General features: G+C 40.0%; 1 protein-coding gene across 5 annotated transcripts in view; it reads left to right on the forward strand.

Annotated features, from left to right (window-relative positions):
- The window catches only part of MIPEP (mitochondrial intermediate peptidase), a 262,517-nt gene that overhangs the window by 214,448 nt on the left and 32,168 nt on the right, over positions 1-15,901 (forward strand). Inside the window, exons 19-20 of one of the 5 annotated variants that reach the window (XM_070409163.1) lie at positions 6,667-6,701; positions 10,197-10,232. The exons of 3 other annotated variants lie outside the window; for them this stretch is intronic. In XM_070409163.1, coding sequence (XP_070265264.1) covers positions 6,667-6,701; positions 10,197-10,217 — 56 coding nt within the window. In that variant the 3' untranslated portion in view covers positions 10,218-10,232. Of the gene's footprint in view, positions 1-6,666; positions 6,702-10,196; positions 10,233-15,901 lie in introns of those variants that run through there. One more of the 5 variants, XM_070409162.1, reaches the window with a different exon arrangement.

The following is a 15,901-nucleotide window of genomic DNA, read 5'->3' on the forward strand; positions in this document are numbered from 1 at the left end:
ATAATAATAAAGTATGACTTTACTTAATAATGCTATATCAATACTGGTTAATTAGTTGTGACATGTGTGCCATAACAATCTTCTGTAATAATAAAAGCATAATATGTAAATCGATCGAAAGGCTAAACAGAACAACCTTCCAGACGACCACCCTATGTCACCCACTGGCACCAGGCCAGCCAAGGCGGGTGTGATGCAATTGGTCAGGGGGCCCCGCCATCGCCCCACAGAGGGAGGCCTAGGCCCCCAGCCGACAAGGCAATCAATCAGGGGGCTCTGTAATCATACCAAAGAGGGAGGCCAAGGCTACCCAGCGGCGGCACTGCGGCAGGTGGGTGGGGCCTCCCTCTGCGGGGGCAATCCATCACAGAGCCCTGGCCGGGTGGCCAAGGCCTCCCTCTTTGGGGTGATCGGTCATGGAGCTCCACAATCAATCGCCTTAAAAAGGGAGTCCAGGCTACCCAGCCGGTGGCACTGCGGCAAATAGCCTGGGCTTCCCTTTGTGGGGGTGATCCATCACAGGGCTCAAGGACTGCAAGAAGGTGCAGCTGGGCTGAGAGACCCCCCCCCCCCCCCTCCAGAGCAGGAATTTTGTGCACTGGGCCTTTAGTGTAAGATAATAGAGGAAATGGACTGACTGGTGAAGTATATGGGAACACCCTGGGCTATCTTCACTTTTTCAGTAAATATAAAACTATCTTAAAATTGAAAGCATAAAAACAAAAAAGTCTCTTTGGTAAGATTTTTAGTAATGACACTACCACTCATGGTTCTTGCTTCACCATAACTCCATTTGCCACATTTCACCATTTCCGTTGCTACTGCCACTTCTTGTCGGGGGCACACAGAGGCACAGAATTGGAGGAGAAGGGTAATTGTGGCATGAAATGTGGTTGGAAAGGTAAATAGGAATCAGATCATGTGGAGCACTGTAGACATTAAAAGATTTTTGGCATTTATTCTGAGGACCATGAGAAAGCATTGGCAGTATTTTTAAGACAGGTAGTGACAAGATCAGATTTATGGTTTACAATATCCACTGACTGCTGAGGAAGGGGCCATGGTAAGTTCTGATTTGAAGAGGATCCTTACTGTTGGCAGTAATCCTGTGACAGAGAATGACTGGGCCCAGGAGAATAAACAGTTGGGATGAAAAGACGTTTTATGATTTAAAAAATATTTATGAAGCAAAAGCATCAGGGCTTGGAATTGATTCGGCATGGAAATGAGTGAGAAGGAAATGAAAGATAACTAACTCCCAAGTTCCCTGCTTTCACAGCTGGAGAGGTGGTCATGCTGTTATGGTGACTGAGAGCCATGGGGACCTATTGCTCAGAGCAATGGGAGTAGTGGGCAACTGAAGTGAGAGGTATTAGAAAGGATATGATAAAAACATAGAAGCAAGAAGTAGGCCCACTGTCCTAAAACAATTCAGCCACTGTGTAGAATTTTGCTCAAGAAGCTCCTAAGTCAAAGGCATTCAATTCCTGAAGCACTGAAGGGGCCTTATACTGAACTAGCTCTGGGAAGCACTTCTGCAGAGAGTTCTAATGATGGGAAACCCACTTTATCACAATGCAGATTCATTCTTGCTTTAGCCAGCTCTCATTGACAGGATGACACATTTATTCAAATTAACACAAACGATTTTGTCTACTTTTAACAATTGATGTCTTGTTAACACAGCATCTTTAGATAATGAGCATTTGGATGCTTTTATTTTGTTAATAACCTGATAGGCCAAATGTGCTTAGCATATGGCTTTACTGTTGTGCTATTCGTATAATACAGATATGACAGTACCATCAAGGAGCAGTAAGTCCTGTCAGCAGAAGTACAGTTGGCATTTAAAGTAAGAAAACTACATAAACAGTTATTGTTCAACAGTAGCCAGATTGATTTCCCTAATGTCAAAATGGATACGCAGTCACTTTAACAGAAAAGACATTTTACTTTGTTTTATAGCACTAAAAATTAGTTGTAGTTATTACATTCAGTTTTAAAATACGAACTCGACATTTAATCGTGCAATCTGGTTAATCCCTCATTAGGGCCATTGTGTGGCAAAGCTAGCAGGCCAAACACAGTCTGAGATCAGTAATGTACATGAGCTTTATGGTTATTCCTAAATTTATTTTTTTATACTATGTCTCTTTGCTTTTTATTTTTTTTAATTTAATTAAGGAGATAAGCATTAAGACATGACAGGTTTTGCCTGACTTAGCCAACATCTGCGCCCCTGAATATATGGGGGCTCAGCATAAATGAATGCCAGGACGAGCTTAAAGGAAATGCATCAAGGCTTCTGAGTGCCTGTCCGTGAGTGTATTTTACATTCGTAAGTCACTTATGAAGAAACCCCCTCACAAAGATAAGATGATTTAAAACGAGCAAGCAAAATTGTGCTGTTGGAAGAAAATTATTCAGGTGAATTTTGATGGGTTTTTCAAAAGTTTTAAATACATATCCTTTTTTCCCCTTTGGTTATCAGAAAGACCTTCCCTATCACTCTCTGCCCCCTTACTCTATTTTTTCTTTATAGTACGTGTTTACTTCCTGACTTAATGTAACATATTTTATTTATTGGTTTGTGGTCTATGCTCCCCAATAAAGTGTAAACTCTATGAAAGGAAGGAAATTGTTATGTTCACTGCTATAGCCCCAGCACCTATAGGGCTTGGTACATAGGCAATCAATAAATATTTGTTAAATGAGTGGCTATGTAAATATTACAATATACTTATAAGGTCAAAAAATTTTTTCCAAATATTTCTTGTTCCATTATAAAGTGGTGATTACTAGAAAGGGAATAGTTTTTTTACCTTGTTCTGAACATTTTTATATCACATAAATATTTCCAAGTATTTTTTGGGCCTAAATGTTTTGGTGAAGCTCTTATAACATATAAGAAAAATACACATGGTAAAGGTATTCTGTCATCCACTTGTTCAGTATCTTGCCTCTTCTCTGATTTCTTGTTGTGTCTGCTCACTTATCTAGTTGTCAGATTCGCCTTTGTTCTCCTGATACTTATTCCATCTTCGTCCTCCTCACAACACCCACATCAGGACCTCTGCTTCACTGGCCTCAATCCTTTTTTGATCAAAGAGCTTTCATCAGCAGGGAGGAGGAAGCCATGGCATAAATGAATGCCATTCATTGGCTATATGAGATGTTTTGTGTTCTGTGTATGTTTATTATACAGTACATACCCACTGTTCTTCAAGGTATAATAAAATAGGTCATTCCTTATGTTTTATAATTCATACTAGAGGCCTGATGCATGAAATTCGTGCAAGAGTAGGCCCTCCTTCCCCCAGCTGCCAGCACCGGCTTCCCTCTGGTACCCAGGACCCGGACTTCCCTTGCAGCCCCAACTTCGTCCAGAAGGACGTATGGTCTAATTAGCATATTACATTTTTATTATAGATAATGCAAGACCAAGTCAACCTGGTAAATTATTAAAGTTACTTAAGAACCAAACATTAAAGTGGAACATACTTTTACTACTATAGAAGGTTAAAGATAAATTCTGCAGCTTGATTTATGACAATTAGTAGTGTACTTTGGCATATAAGGAAAATCAACTCCTGGGGCTTAATTAAAGTAGGACTAACTTGAAGCAGAACTCTACCTCGGGCCTTGGCCTTCAACATCTCCCTCTGATGTTTCCTCTCCGAGGCACCTGTGCGCGTTGGCTTCCAGGATTATTTATTTTTAGCTACCCCACCTTCATTAGCTGTCTAGAATATTGTTTTTTGTTAAAAATACATTATTTTAATATTCTTGGGTTAGGTAATAATCTGATAGAATAAAAATTAAAAAGTATTTTCAGTTGTTGATAACAATTCATTTAAGCTTGGCAAATATTTATTGAATACTGACTGCTAACCAAGCACTTTGGGGACAGAGAAACAAGAATAATATACAGACCCTGCATTATGTGAGGGGTATAGCATCCTGTGAGAATTACAAAAAAAGAGCCCCCTCTGGGAGGTGGAACTGCAGAAAGGTTCCCATGTGGGGACAGAAGTCTGCAGGAGGACACAGGTCTTAAGGACTGCAGGACTCCTGGGTGTCAGCCCCTCTTTCCCCAAGCCAGCTACCTTAGTACTTAGCACTAGTTGGGTTACCAGGTGAGCCACTGGGGGTGAGTACTGGGGAAGGTGATATCTGAGGGTATAAACCTAAGTCAGGATGTCAGCCCTCAGGAAGGCTCTATATGTGCCTATTATATTAGTGGGCATCAGACCTTGGAGTCTGCAGCCTGCTTTCACTAGATGCATTATCAAAATAATTTCACTCTAATCCCAAGATGGGACATTCTCTAAACACCAGAGGCACCCTCCCTTTCAGTAGCTACTCAAATGTTCTTTGCTTATAAATAGAAACTAAAGGTCAACCTTTGAACCAAACAGATGAATAGCATTTGAGATACAAAGAACTAAAGCCAAATAAAAGGTCAGTATTTCAAAGATAAAGATAAAAGAAGAGAAAATGTGTGGATATTATAAATGAAATGCCCTCATGAAACAAGTGGTAGTTTTTTTATTTTCTAAATATTCCTAGAACATCAGGAATAAGTCATTCCTGCGGGTTATGGTGTTTTCTTAATACATCAAGTAGATAACTGCATACTACCATACTAGAAACTTATGAGTATTTTCTCTAATTTTTACAATGTAGCGTGGTAGAAACCACATGGCATATTGATCTCTTTCTCCCAATAAAAAGAAGTCAGCTTTTACCAAAAACCATAGCTCTTTTCTTCTACTAAACTAACCCAGAAGGCTCTATTATCCTTGGATTTCTCCCCTCCCCCACATTTTATTGCAAATATTCTAATTACTAAATTCAACCAACATAATTTTTGCTTCTAGGAAAGTAACTTTTTAAACCAAATTTTAACTTTTAACCAGTCAGCGGTGTACTTTTCACTTCAGTACAATGCCTTGGTTCTGTCCACAGGGCAAGTGGGTATTGATTGTAAAACAGCTTGGTGGAAGGGATGGGTAAAGGACCCCATTAGACCAAAGGCCATGCACTGGTGCCAGAGTAGAGCACCTCTTATTAAACCCTGGGCCTAAGAAATTCCTGCCTAACTGATTTCAGATCATCTGTTTTAAACGGCATATCCAAAGGAGGTTGCCAGGCAGGGAAGGTCAAGGGACAATGACATAATGAAAGTGTGGTGTTGCAGAGCTATTACATGGCATAGTAAGGATCTGACCCAGGCCATTTTGTCTTCAAAGCCCTGAGGTGCCCACTGCATCTGCTGACTCACAGCACTCCACCCTCACCCCTCTTGGAGCTGTAGACTCTTTGTAAACTCTTTTGTTGCTGTTGACTTTGGGTGGGTTGTGCTCATTTTGATCATTTTCACTCAGCAGTATAATAAACTGTCATTTTCTACTTGCTATGTAAATGTGATGAGCCCTCTTCCATAGGTGTAGCCATCTGAGGTAATGTCTCTGGAGTTTGACGCTATTTGAGGTGAGAGCTTTTTTCCCAGGTATTTTTCTTAGACTCATTCCAAGAAATATAACAACGATTCCATTTTTAGATTATGTCATTTGCTACTTTATAAAAGAATGTAGATAATATTCTTTTAGCTCTTTTGATTGCTTAATGAAAACATCATAAAATCTTCTTTAGAAATGATCCTTACAGATGGTGTCCTTAACATGTGGTTACAAGTGTGTCTGTTCGCAATGGGCTAAAAACCGGTTAGGAAAGCATATGTCATTCCTCCAAAGCTCCTGATCTACATTTTTAGTTTGACACCCTGAGGCATGGAGTTTCAGGGGCGGAGGAATCAAGGAGCCATAAGTATCTCTGGTAGGACCAGTGCTGGGGGCACACTGATGAATTTACTTTTAAAAACTGTACCAATAAAAGGTAAAATCTGCTCATAGAGACCTAGAGCAGATTTTAGTGGAATAATTTAATTTAGTTGAAGACGTGCTTACTAACTCTTGTTTGAAATGTTGCCAGAGATCATAGAGACAGGAAAATTCCTCTTGGTTTGACTGGATCATTTCCTAAAAGATCATTTACAAGATACCTTCTAGCGTTTGAGTCTTTTCAACTATCTCTAAAAGAAACTTTTTCCTTTTGACTGTTATGTAATTTTGCTAGTAATTAAACTAGATTTAGATCATACCTAAACTGAGTGTTTTTACCTAATAGTTTATTTTTACATTAAAGTTTTAATAGAATAATTACTCCTTTATCTCAGAGTCTGTATATATCAAATATTTGAATAACAAGAGTTCTTTTTCTATCCTAGCACATAATTTATGCAATGTCAAGTAACACATGTTCAGTTTTTTAATCTCTTTTCTTAAAGTACTAAATGTATGTTTAGTTTGATTAAGTTGTAGGGTCAGGAAGACAGCTAAACTCCATTTACATTTTTCCTAAAAGCAGTTTAAACAAAACATTTTTTAAAACATTCTTAAAATCTTAAATCAGACACTCAAAGTAACTGAACTCTCAGCACCACATTCATTTTTGCCTTTTTTTCATGCACACTTTGTTTTCACTTTAGGATCAGAATTTTACTAAAGTGCTGCGGTAGCCTTGTGTACTGGTTTTCCTCGGATAAATAATACTTTGTTGGATATTAACCAGTAAGACTAATTTCTACTACTTTTATATTTACAGAGTTGAATGGACAAGACATGGTTTCTCTAATAGAGGTAAATGGCAACCCACAATAATAGCCAAGTAGCAACAATAACAGTCATGAGAACGATAACAATAACTACTGCTAAACGCCTTTATGAGTGCTTTTGACGTGCCAGATACTGTGCTAAGCACATTGCACTATCACCTCATTGAATTACCTAAACAATCTAAGGATCATGCAGTAGCAAGTGGTAGAAATAGGATTCAAATTTAGGCATTTCTACTCGTCTTGTGTGGACTGGTAGGGAATCTCAACTTCTTTTTCAGGTTTTACCAGGCATCTTTTGCTTTGGAAATAGTTGAACATATATTCCACTACATTTTCCCCTTTGCTCTTTAATAGCTTCTGGTAACTGAGTTGCCTTGTCATGAATACATTGATGCACAAAGAAAATATTTTTTAGTTCACTGAGCAAGAAATCATGGGGACAAATCTGAAAGGTGACATACTAACTAGAATTGACCAGGTATTCATTGCCTTACATACATGAAAGTGATTTTATAGTAAAATACAGCTTTTTGAATGAGAATGCTTGAACACATAACCAACTTTTTTCTCATTGGCAGAAACCTTTTCTTGCACAGTGTAACAGGAATAAATAAGGAAAGCATACTATGGAATGAGACTTTTAAAATTTAGTGGCTCTAGGATTACATGGTTTCTATAATAGAAGTAAATGGCAACCCACAATAATAGTCAAGTAAATAGAATCTCTAATCTTTGGCTTGTTTGGCTATTTACTCAGTGTAGCCTCTGAAAGAGCTGAGAGCTTTCTGGAAGAAATAAATGGAAGCGAGCACCTGCATTCTCAAGGCTCAGACCTCCCTTTTGTAAATGTACTGAATTTTTAAGAGGGTGTGTACATGTTTAATGTGTGGGTGTGTTTGTTTAAGGAAGACATTGAACTTCAAAAGGCATAATGTTCTGTAACCCAGAAATGTAATTGTAAATGGAATTATTCAATCTGGCGATGACATTGAAATAAACTAATTTGTAAACAGAGCATGTATGTGGGCCTCCACTTGGTGGGTCCGCCTCATCTAGCAGGAAGTCCAGATGCTCTGCTTCAGTCCAGTCAGGAACTGAACCTCCTATTTGAACACCAACAGATACTAACCCAGCCTAGGGGCCAATGGAGTTTTTTCAGTTCTAAGGAGGAAAGGAATTTCATTTTCTGGCTGATATCCTCATTTTCTCAGCAACTGATCATAGATAGTGAGGGTCCACCTTTAGAAAACGGTGTGCGTAACCACAGCCTTGTAGCAGAAAAAAACTTCAAAGCAGAGAAGGTGAGCCATTCAGTTGCCCTAGGCTTGGGAGAGACTGATCTGGAATAAGAGTTCTGATCTCATAAAATACACTTTAGACTTTTCAAACTGCCAGGCCTGCCTTTGTACTCTAATTCTTAATCATTCTGAACTGAGTTTGGCACGTATAATTATTTCAGCTTAAATAATAGCCATTAACTATCATGATGGGTTTTTAGAATTGATAGTGTTGGGAATACACAGATACTCCTTTCACACATAGACAATCTGTTTTTCAGTATCTCCCAGTTATTGTGTTTGGTAGCAGAGGACAGGGTAGCCCAGAGAGATGAATATCTGGGCAAATCAGAGGGTCTATCTTACTACTTAGGTCTCTTAAAAAAATTATGGTGAAGTATATGTAACATAAAATATACCATTGTAGCCATTTTTAAGTGTACAATTCAGTGGCATTTACAATTTTATATATTCACAATCTTGTGTCAGCACTATCCATTTCCAGAGCTTTCCCATCATCCCAATGACCTCTTCATAACCTTTTATCACAGCTAACAGGTAGAAAAATGAATTGACTTTTGTAATTAATCTTTTGGTTCCTTCTTTTAGTAGATAAATGGTTATTCTATAAAAAGAAGGTTGCAAAAAGTAGGAAAAAAGTAAAACAAACAATAATTTATTAGCCAGATATTTGTGATTGTGAGTTTGATGGTAATGTCCTAAATATTTAAAATTTTAGACCTCATCCTTCAACTCCTAACTGGGAAGTAGCTTTTCATAAACCTTTGGATCTGATTGTTATGTTACCAGTGACGGAGCATTTTTTCTCTGTTAAATGCACTATTTTATTTAATCCTTATAATAATATAGCAAAGTAGATGACATTATGCCAATTTTATGAGCTTCAAACCTGACATTTCACTCTCACATTTTACCTTTCCTCAGGTTGCTTCTAGCAGAAATGAGGCCTTGGGAGTTAAGAGACTGGTCAGAGGTGCCATAGATTAACTCAGAGCAAGTGCTCACCAGCCCCTTGCTCTAACTGGAAGGGTATATAGCGTCTTCTTTAGAAGACTAAAGTTTTTTGAAAAGAAAGAATTTATCTTTCCTCTCTATTCTTCCTTGCCAACCCTTCAAAGGAAAACTTCTGTGTGGTCAGAAAAGGAAAATTAGACTCAAATTTTAAGTTCTAAAATGCTATGCTGAGCCAGATAATGTTCCATTCAGCCTAAAATTCTAACCTGCACAATACCACGAGGATGTTTACTACTATCTACCGGTAACCACATGGTAGTTAACTCTGATGGTTTTCATAGCTCCTAGTAGGGGTTCCCTAGGACATTTCCTCTTTGGAGCCTAAGGCTCTTCTTATTCCACCAAACTGCGCCTAAATAAATGATACCTGTAAGTCTTAAATATAAACCTGACTGGCATACCTTAACTTAAACCAAATATCAGACTGTGTCTGAAATGTAAGAGCACAATTGGCTTTTAGCTTTAATTTTAAAAGAACTGATGACTTATTTGTTCCTGGCCTTCTTTGACTCTAAGTGCTTGGTAGGTGTCAGGACTATGTCCACCTGGACCCAAACTATGGAGCACTCAACCCTCACCTCTCCTGTAGAGCCTTGGACACACACCCAATCCATGAACTTCCATTGCACCTTTGAAACTCACAAACAGGAGGATGTTCTCTTCCCTGAATACACAGCAAAGAACTAGTTTCAGAAGGACCCGCAAACAGCTGAAGACACTCCCACCCTGCTCCTTTCTAGACCTCATCGCCCCTCCCACCAACCCTGATCAAGACTGGGAGGCACCAAAATACCCTTTTCTCTCTTTGGCCAGGAACACTCTCAGATCCCCAGTAAACTTGGAGAGAGGAAATCTGACATTCAAGTTTTTATATATATATATATATATTTTTTTTTTTCTTTTTCCGGAGAGGAAGAGAGAGATAAAGGCATAATCATTTAAATGAAAAAAGCAAACAAAACCTGCTTCTGGTCCATACCCTGGGTCTAGAACATTGAGCCTTAAACAAAATTGTCAGTGTCCCCCAGACATCACTAAATCTCCTTTAATGACTTGTGACCTGATCATTTTTCAATGGGGATTCTTCTTAAAAGGAACAGAACCAACTTTGCCTTACCAAAGCGGAAAAGGACCTCTGAGGAACAATACGGAAGAGGCCACAAAATCAAAAGGAAATGTCAAAACAGGGCTCACTTTCTTGGTAGAAGGAACAGATGTGCTCCTGAGGGTGCTGGTGCCAGGATGGACGAGTCCCAGTCATCTTCATACCTGTTTGTCATTCTGCTTCTGATGCAGATTGTAGGAAGAACACATGTGCTGGCCCAGCTGGCAAGGTGAGGGCAGGGACGCTTGGGGCACTCCAGCAGGTGTCAGCACCACATGGCAGAGGGTTCAGCAAGCTTCCCTGACCTCCACCCACTAAACACCAGGAACACTCCCCTCTGTGTGTCAACCAAAAATAGCCCCAGACATTGCCAAATGTCCCCTAGGGGACAAAGGAGGTGGGCAAAATTACCCCCAGTTGAGAACCACTGATCTAAAGGAAAATCAGCCCTCTAACCAGAAGGGAAAAGGGTGCTGGACTGCAAAAACAAGTGGTTTCCACTAAGTCTTCCTCTCTTGATCTGTCTCCACTGTTGCCAGCCTGGATCAGAATCCACCCCCAATCTGTGGGCTCAGTCTCCATATACTTCTCACTCTCAGAAACTCTGCCTCCTGACAGCAAGGGGTCATGAAGTCCCCTAAGACCCTTCCCCTGCAGTTCATCAGTCACTCCCTCTTTTGCACCATGTCTATACTGCATATGCACTCTTGTTCTACATAAACAGTATTTCTGTAGTTTTCTCCCCAGGTAATGAACTTCTTGAGAACAGAAATCAGATCTCGGATCGTTGTGCCTGGTGCCTAGTACGCAGTGCTTGGCACACAGGTACTCAGTGTGTTCTAGTCTCCATCAATGCATGAGCAGACTTTCCGTCTTAGGTGGAGTGAGGCATGGGTAGGTCCTGTTTATTGTAGTATTGCATGGAGCTTGGCATCCATTTCAGAACCCCTAAAGAGCGAGGGTGCCAGGCACACCCTAGGAAGACCCCATTTTCTCAGAACTCATGACATTCCCACAAGCCCCAGTGCCTGTGCTGACCTGTGGCCTTTTCCCTGGGAAAGGTGATCCTGGGCTCCCTCTGGGCTCCTGCCTGACTAAAGTTTGGTTACAGGCCTCAGGCTCAGAACAGCCAGAATCGCTGCGTTAAAAGGAAGCTTCTTAAATGTGTTTCTGAGCTTTCCTCACAAAAGAGTCGGTAACTGAAAAACACAAAACACTGTTTCCCACAGAGTTCTAGTAATCAAAATAGACCCTGCTCCTTTTTTAAAATAAAAATATTGCTGCTAACTTCCAAAGCTTGCCCTCCTGTCTGGGTGACTTCTCAAGCAAGTCCATGGTCACAGTGTTCGCCCGTCCTCTCACAGCTGGCGTCAGCTCCCTTTCTGGCTTCCTCCTCCTCCCCAGGCTTTAAGGCTATTTTCATGCCAAAGCCACATGATCCTTTTAGGTGCTTTTCCAGACAGCTGTGTCACCTCTTTGGGGGCTTGGTAGTATAACTTTGAACAGTGTCCCAAACAATCCTATTTTTGTTTCATAAAATTGTTTCCTATTTCATTTGAGAAATATTTTTTTTTAGTTTAGTTAAATAAAAAAAACAATACATATTTCTTGCTCAATATTTTTCAATTTATAATTTTCAGTTGAGAGAAACTTTGCCTCATTTTCCACATAAATCGGTTTCCTCAGGTCCATCAGACTCACCGGACGGACGCATTGCCCCAATGGGTACTGACTCCTTAGGTCTAGGGTGGGGACCAAGAATGTGTATTCCCAGCAGGTTCCCAGGTGACCCCAGGTTGTTGGTTTGGAAATTACACATTTAGAACCATGAGAACATTGTTTCTAGAAGGAGGATTCTTCGTGAGTTTTACACATAGTTTCTTCCAAATAAATGTGATCTTTTTGCCAGCCTTGTGTTCACATTAGGTACTCGGGTACACACAGAGTGAATGAGTGAATGAATGCTTGGATATAAAAACCCTTACAAAGTTTCTGTTAGCTACTTCTAGTCACCCTTCTTTGTTTTCACTAAACCTTGATCAAACTCAACTACAGTTTTGTTTGATTGGGCACCCTCAGTTGGTGTTAAGCAATAGGAGATTCTACTTCTCTTCCAAAGCTTAAAATAATATTAATGTTTTTTATTATGCCAATAATCTCCCATATTCTCAAAATTAAATGACACAGAGAACATTTCATCCCAGGTGCTTAGTAAAGGGGGCTAGAAAGAGAGTCCATCATTTTCATGGTGGCTTAGAGACATAATGAAACTGCCAACCAGTAGTTCTCAATCAGGTTTTCAAGTAATTGTATTAATTGTACATCTAAACAGGTACTCAAGAGGTTAAAGAGTTCATGCCAAGTACATACAGATGTTTAAATGATGGTCTGGTTAGATTCTATATTACATATTACAAAATAACAGGGTGTGAACTTGCAGCTTTATACATGTATTGAAGTTTTCCTGGGGCTGACAGAATTTTTTCTTGGTGAAAGCATAGAAATATGCATGGTTAAAAGTCCCTTAAACATGTAAGGGCTTCTGTTTGTAAAGGGTTACCACAGAAACTTGGAAGCCACCCAGAAAACATCCTTCAGTGCAAAACTCTTAGGGACTTGTTTCTCCCAGTATTATGCCCAGAAAAGAATTCCTGCATCAGCCAAGCGTGGCTGACTATTGCGCCATTAGAGGAAGAGGCTTTTGTCGTGACACGAGTGCCTGTCCCAGTCACGGCTGGGCAAAGCCATTTTGCCTGTACCACCTTCCTGCCTTTCCAGGAGAGGCTGCTCACCGTGTTCTCTGTTCCCCACCTCCAGTTACATAGTACATGGTTGTGATTCCTCATGAAGTGTACTCCATAGTACAGCAGCCAAAGTGCCCAAAAGGCAATGGGCATTTTGCCTCTGTCTTCAAAGCAGTAAATACGATGAGTTGGGTCCATATAGGCATGGGTGGCATCAGGAATCTATTAGACATACTTTGTTTTCTGGAATTTCTCCACACATTTGGTTGTTGTCATATCCAGGATGCTGATATTTAAATATGGACTTTTTAAGAATGTGTGTTATTTTACAAAATTCCAATATGTCACCATGCTTTAAGGGCATGGGCCCTGGAACCAGACTGCCAGGGCACAACAGAGAAACTTCTTAGTTGTATTGTAGGGCGGCGGGAACAGCACCAGTTGTTAGACTGGTGGGGTCAGACAGGACCTGGGTTCAGCAACCTTAGTACTTGAGTTTGGGCTGAAAAAGAATTCAGAGCCAAGATGCAAACTATAAGAGAACATTTACTTGGAAAATTGCAGAAGTAGAAGTAATTTGTAAAAGGGTGCTGATGAATCAAGTTGTAGAGGCAAAGGAAGGGCCCTTGGAGCTTGGGAGTGAGGAAGGTAATAGTAACATGCCTGGGGGTGTAGTGAGGGAGGGAGAAGGGACCATGCTGGGTCCTCAGTCCCAAGGGTTTTAAGGGTAGAGATTTTAGGGGACGACCTCAATAGAATATTCAGCAGTTTTCCAGGTGTGTCCTTCCAGGGTCTAAGTCTCCACTGATTGATTGGTGGACACCAGGGCAGGGGGGTCATTATTCAGTGCAGCTGGTCCTGAGATCAGCTGTAGCTGGTTTTGTTGCTTATCTGAGCCTGGAGCTGAAATACACCTGAGACCTAGATGTTATCTCTTGGGAGAAAAGGTCAGGGGGTCCAAACCATGTGATCAGCTATATGCCAGGGGAAGAAAAGTCATCCTGGGGATGAGATCCCACCCTACAATTGTCCTTTGTTAGACACCCAGGGCTTTTTGTACCTGGCCCATCGTCCTTGCTCTGCTCATGTCTGTCTAACTGCCGACCACAGTTGTGTGACCTGTTCTTGTTCCATTGTTTTCTTTGTAAGATGGGTTCTTCATAGGTGTGTTTTTTTGTTTGTTTGTTTTATAATACATTTGTGTTTGTTTTTCTAATATATTTTTATTGATTTCGGAGAAGAAGGAAGAGGGAAAGAGAGATAGAAACATCCATGATGAGAGAGAATCATGGATCGGCTGCCTCCTGCAAGTCCCCCACTGGGGATCGAGCCCACAACCCGGGCATGTGCTCCTGACCAGAATCGAACCTGGGACCTTTCAGTTCACATGCTGACACTCTATCCACTGAGCCAAACCGGCTAGGGCCACAGGTGTGTTTTAAGGATCAGATGAGTCAATACTCTTAGCACTTGCTGGGCACTCAGTAAATGCTCAACAGATAGCTGCCATAATCACTGTTGTTTGTGTTGATGGCAGTCTTTCCAACAAACCCTTTCTAGGGCAGCCGTCTGTGAGTAAGGTCCTCATACCTGGTATTTTTATCCTCACTTTATTCCCAACTCTATGTCAGCAGTCACTAGAGAGAACAACACATAGTACAATTTGGAAGCCTTTATAGCTTCAAAAACCAGTCTTGGAATCCTTTTGCTATACTAATTTATTTTCATCAGGCCTAGAATAATTGCCCTAGTACTTCAAGGTTATGAAACATGCTAGTTTGAGCAGAGCAGTGTAGCTGAAAATGTTCTGGCTTGTACCAGCTTTTATTAGCCCATTTGCCTCTCAGGTAAAATGAGGAGAAAAATAAATTAAATCATCAGTCTTCAGCTACTCATTATATATACTCTCTATCCATCTGAGGAGGGCAGATAGATAAAATCATACTTTGTATGAACTATGTGCAATGTGCATCCTAATGCAATTTTGTCTTTCTTACTTTGCTGTCAACACTTTTCTTTTTTCGGTTGTAAAGTTGTCATTTGTTTGTTTCAGTCCTTTTGGCAAAATCAATCCTTGTAGCTCACTAATTTAGGTGATTTCCACAGTGAAATATGTTTGTAAACTCCACCCACTTATGGACTTAATAGCTCCAACCTTTTCCCAGGGGCTCCTAAGAAACTGCAAGTCTAGTCATCACCCTTTGAAGATTAAACTTGAAGACAAAAGGGACATTTTTGTCAGCTTTTTTTTTTTAAATCAAAGAGTTTTGGGAAGTTTTTTTACTATGCACATATAAAAGGTAGCTTCAGTTTTTCTTATTTATTGAACTACCTGAAAACATTGGTTTTTCTTTTAATTCTGTGTAGAAGTTGCACACTTGCAAAACATTTAAACCTAATTAAAGTGAGGATATCATAACAATATACCAAGACAATTCTTGCCCCAGTAACTATTCTTTATCCCTCTGATTTCCTCTTTTTTGAAACTTCATCTTTAGCAATCACATAACATACAAAATTACCAAACCATTTAGCTTTGACCAGATTTTATTTTAAAAAGCCATGAGTATATATGTTTTTCTTTTGTTGTTGCCACAATTGCTATTCTCTGAGATGCAGGAATGATTGAAGATGGGAAACAGAAGAAGGATGTGTGCTAGCTAGGTCTGTCTGCTAAGAAGGACAGAGCAAGGTCATATTTATATTGGCTGTTTGTTGAGTTCAAATGAACCACTTCAAAGGGACAGGAGGGCCATGTGTAACTGAATATGTCTGCTCTGAATAAAAGGGTTTTAACTCCTGAAAGTTCTAGTCATTTAATCATAAACAACCAGTCATTTAGTTATAGAATGTTTCACATACTAAAAGGACTAAAATGGTGTAATAGGTTAACTCATTTGATTGAAAGCCACTTTTTGCCTACAACTGTTCTCTGTATTAAGAAACCTGGCACATAGGAAAGGCCTGAATCCTGATTTATTCATCAGATTGAATCTACTTAAGTAATAACCTCCCATCTAGATACGACGTGAAATGTGCAGCTTTGGCAATCAGGAAAGAC

Source organism: Myotis yumanensis, unplaced genomic scaffold (genome assembly GCF_028538775.1).
Source record: "Myotis yumanensis isolate MYYU_CA2020_CCGP unplaced genomic scaffold, mMyoYum1.0.hap1 SCAF_3, whole genome shotgun sequence".
NCBI classification, from domain to species: Eukaryota; Metazoa; Chordata; class Mammalia; order Chiroptera; family Vespertilionidae; genus Myotis; species Myotis yumanensis.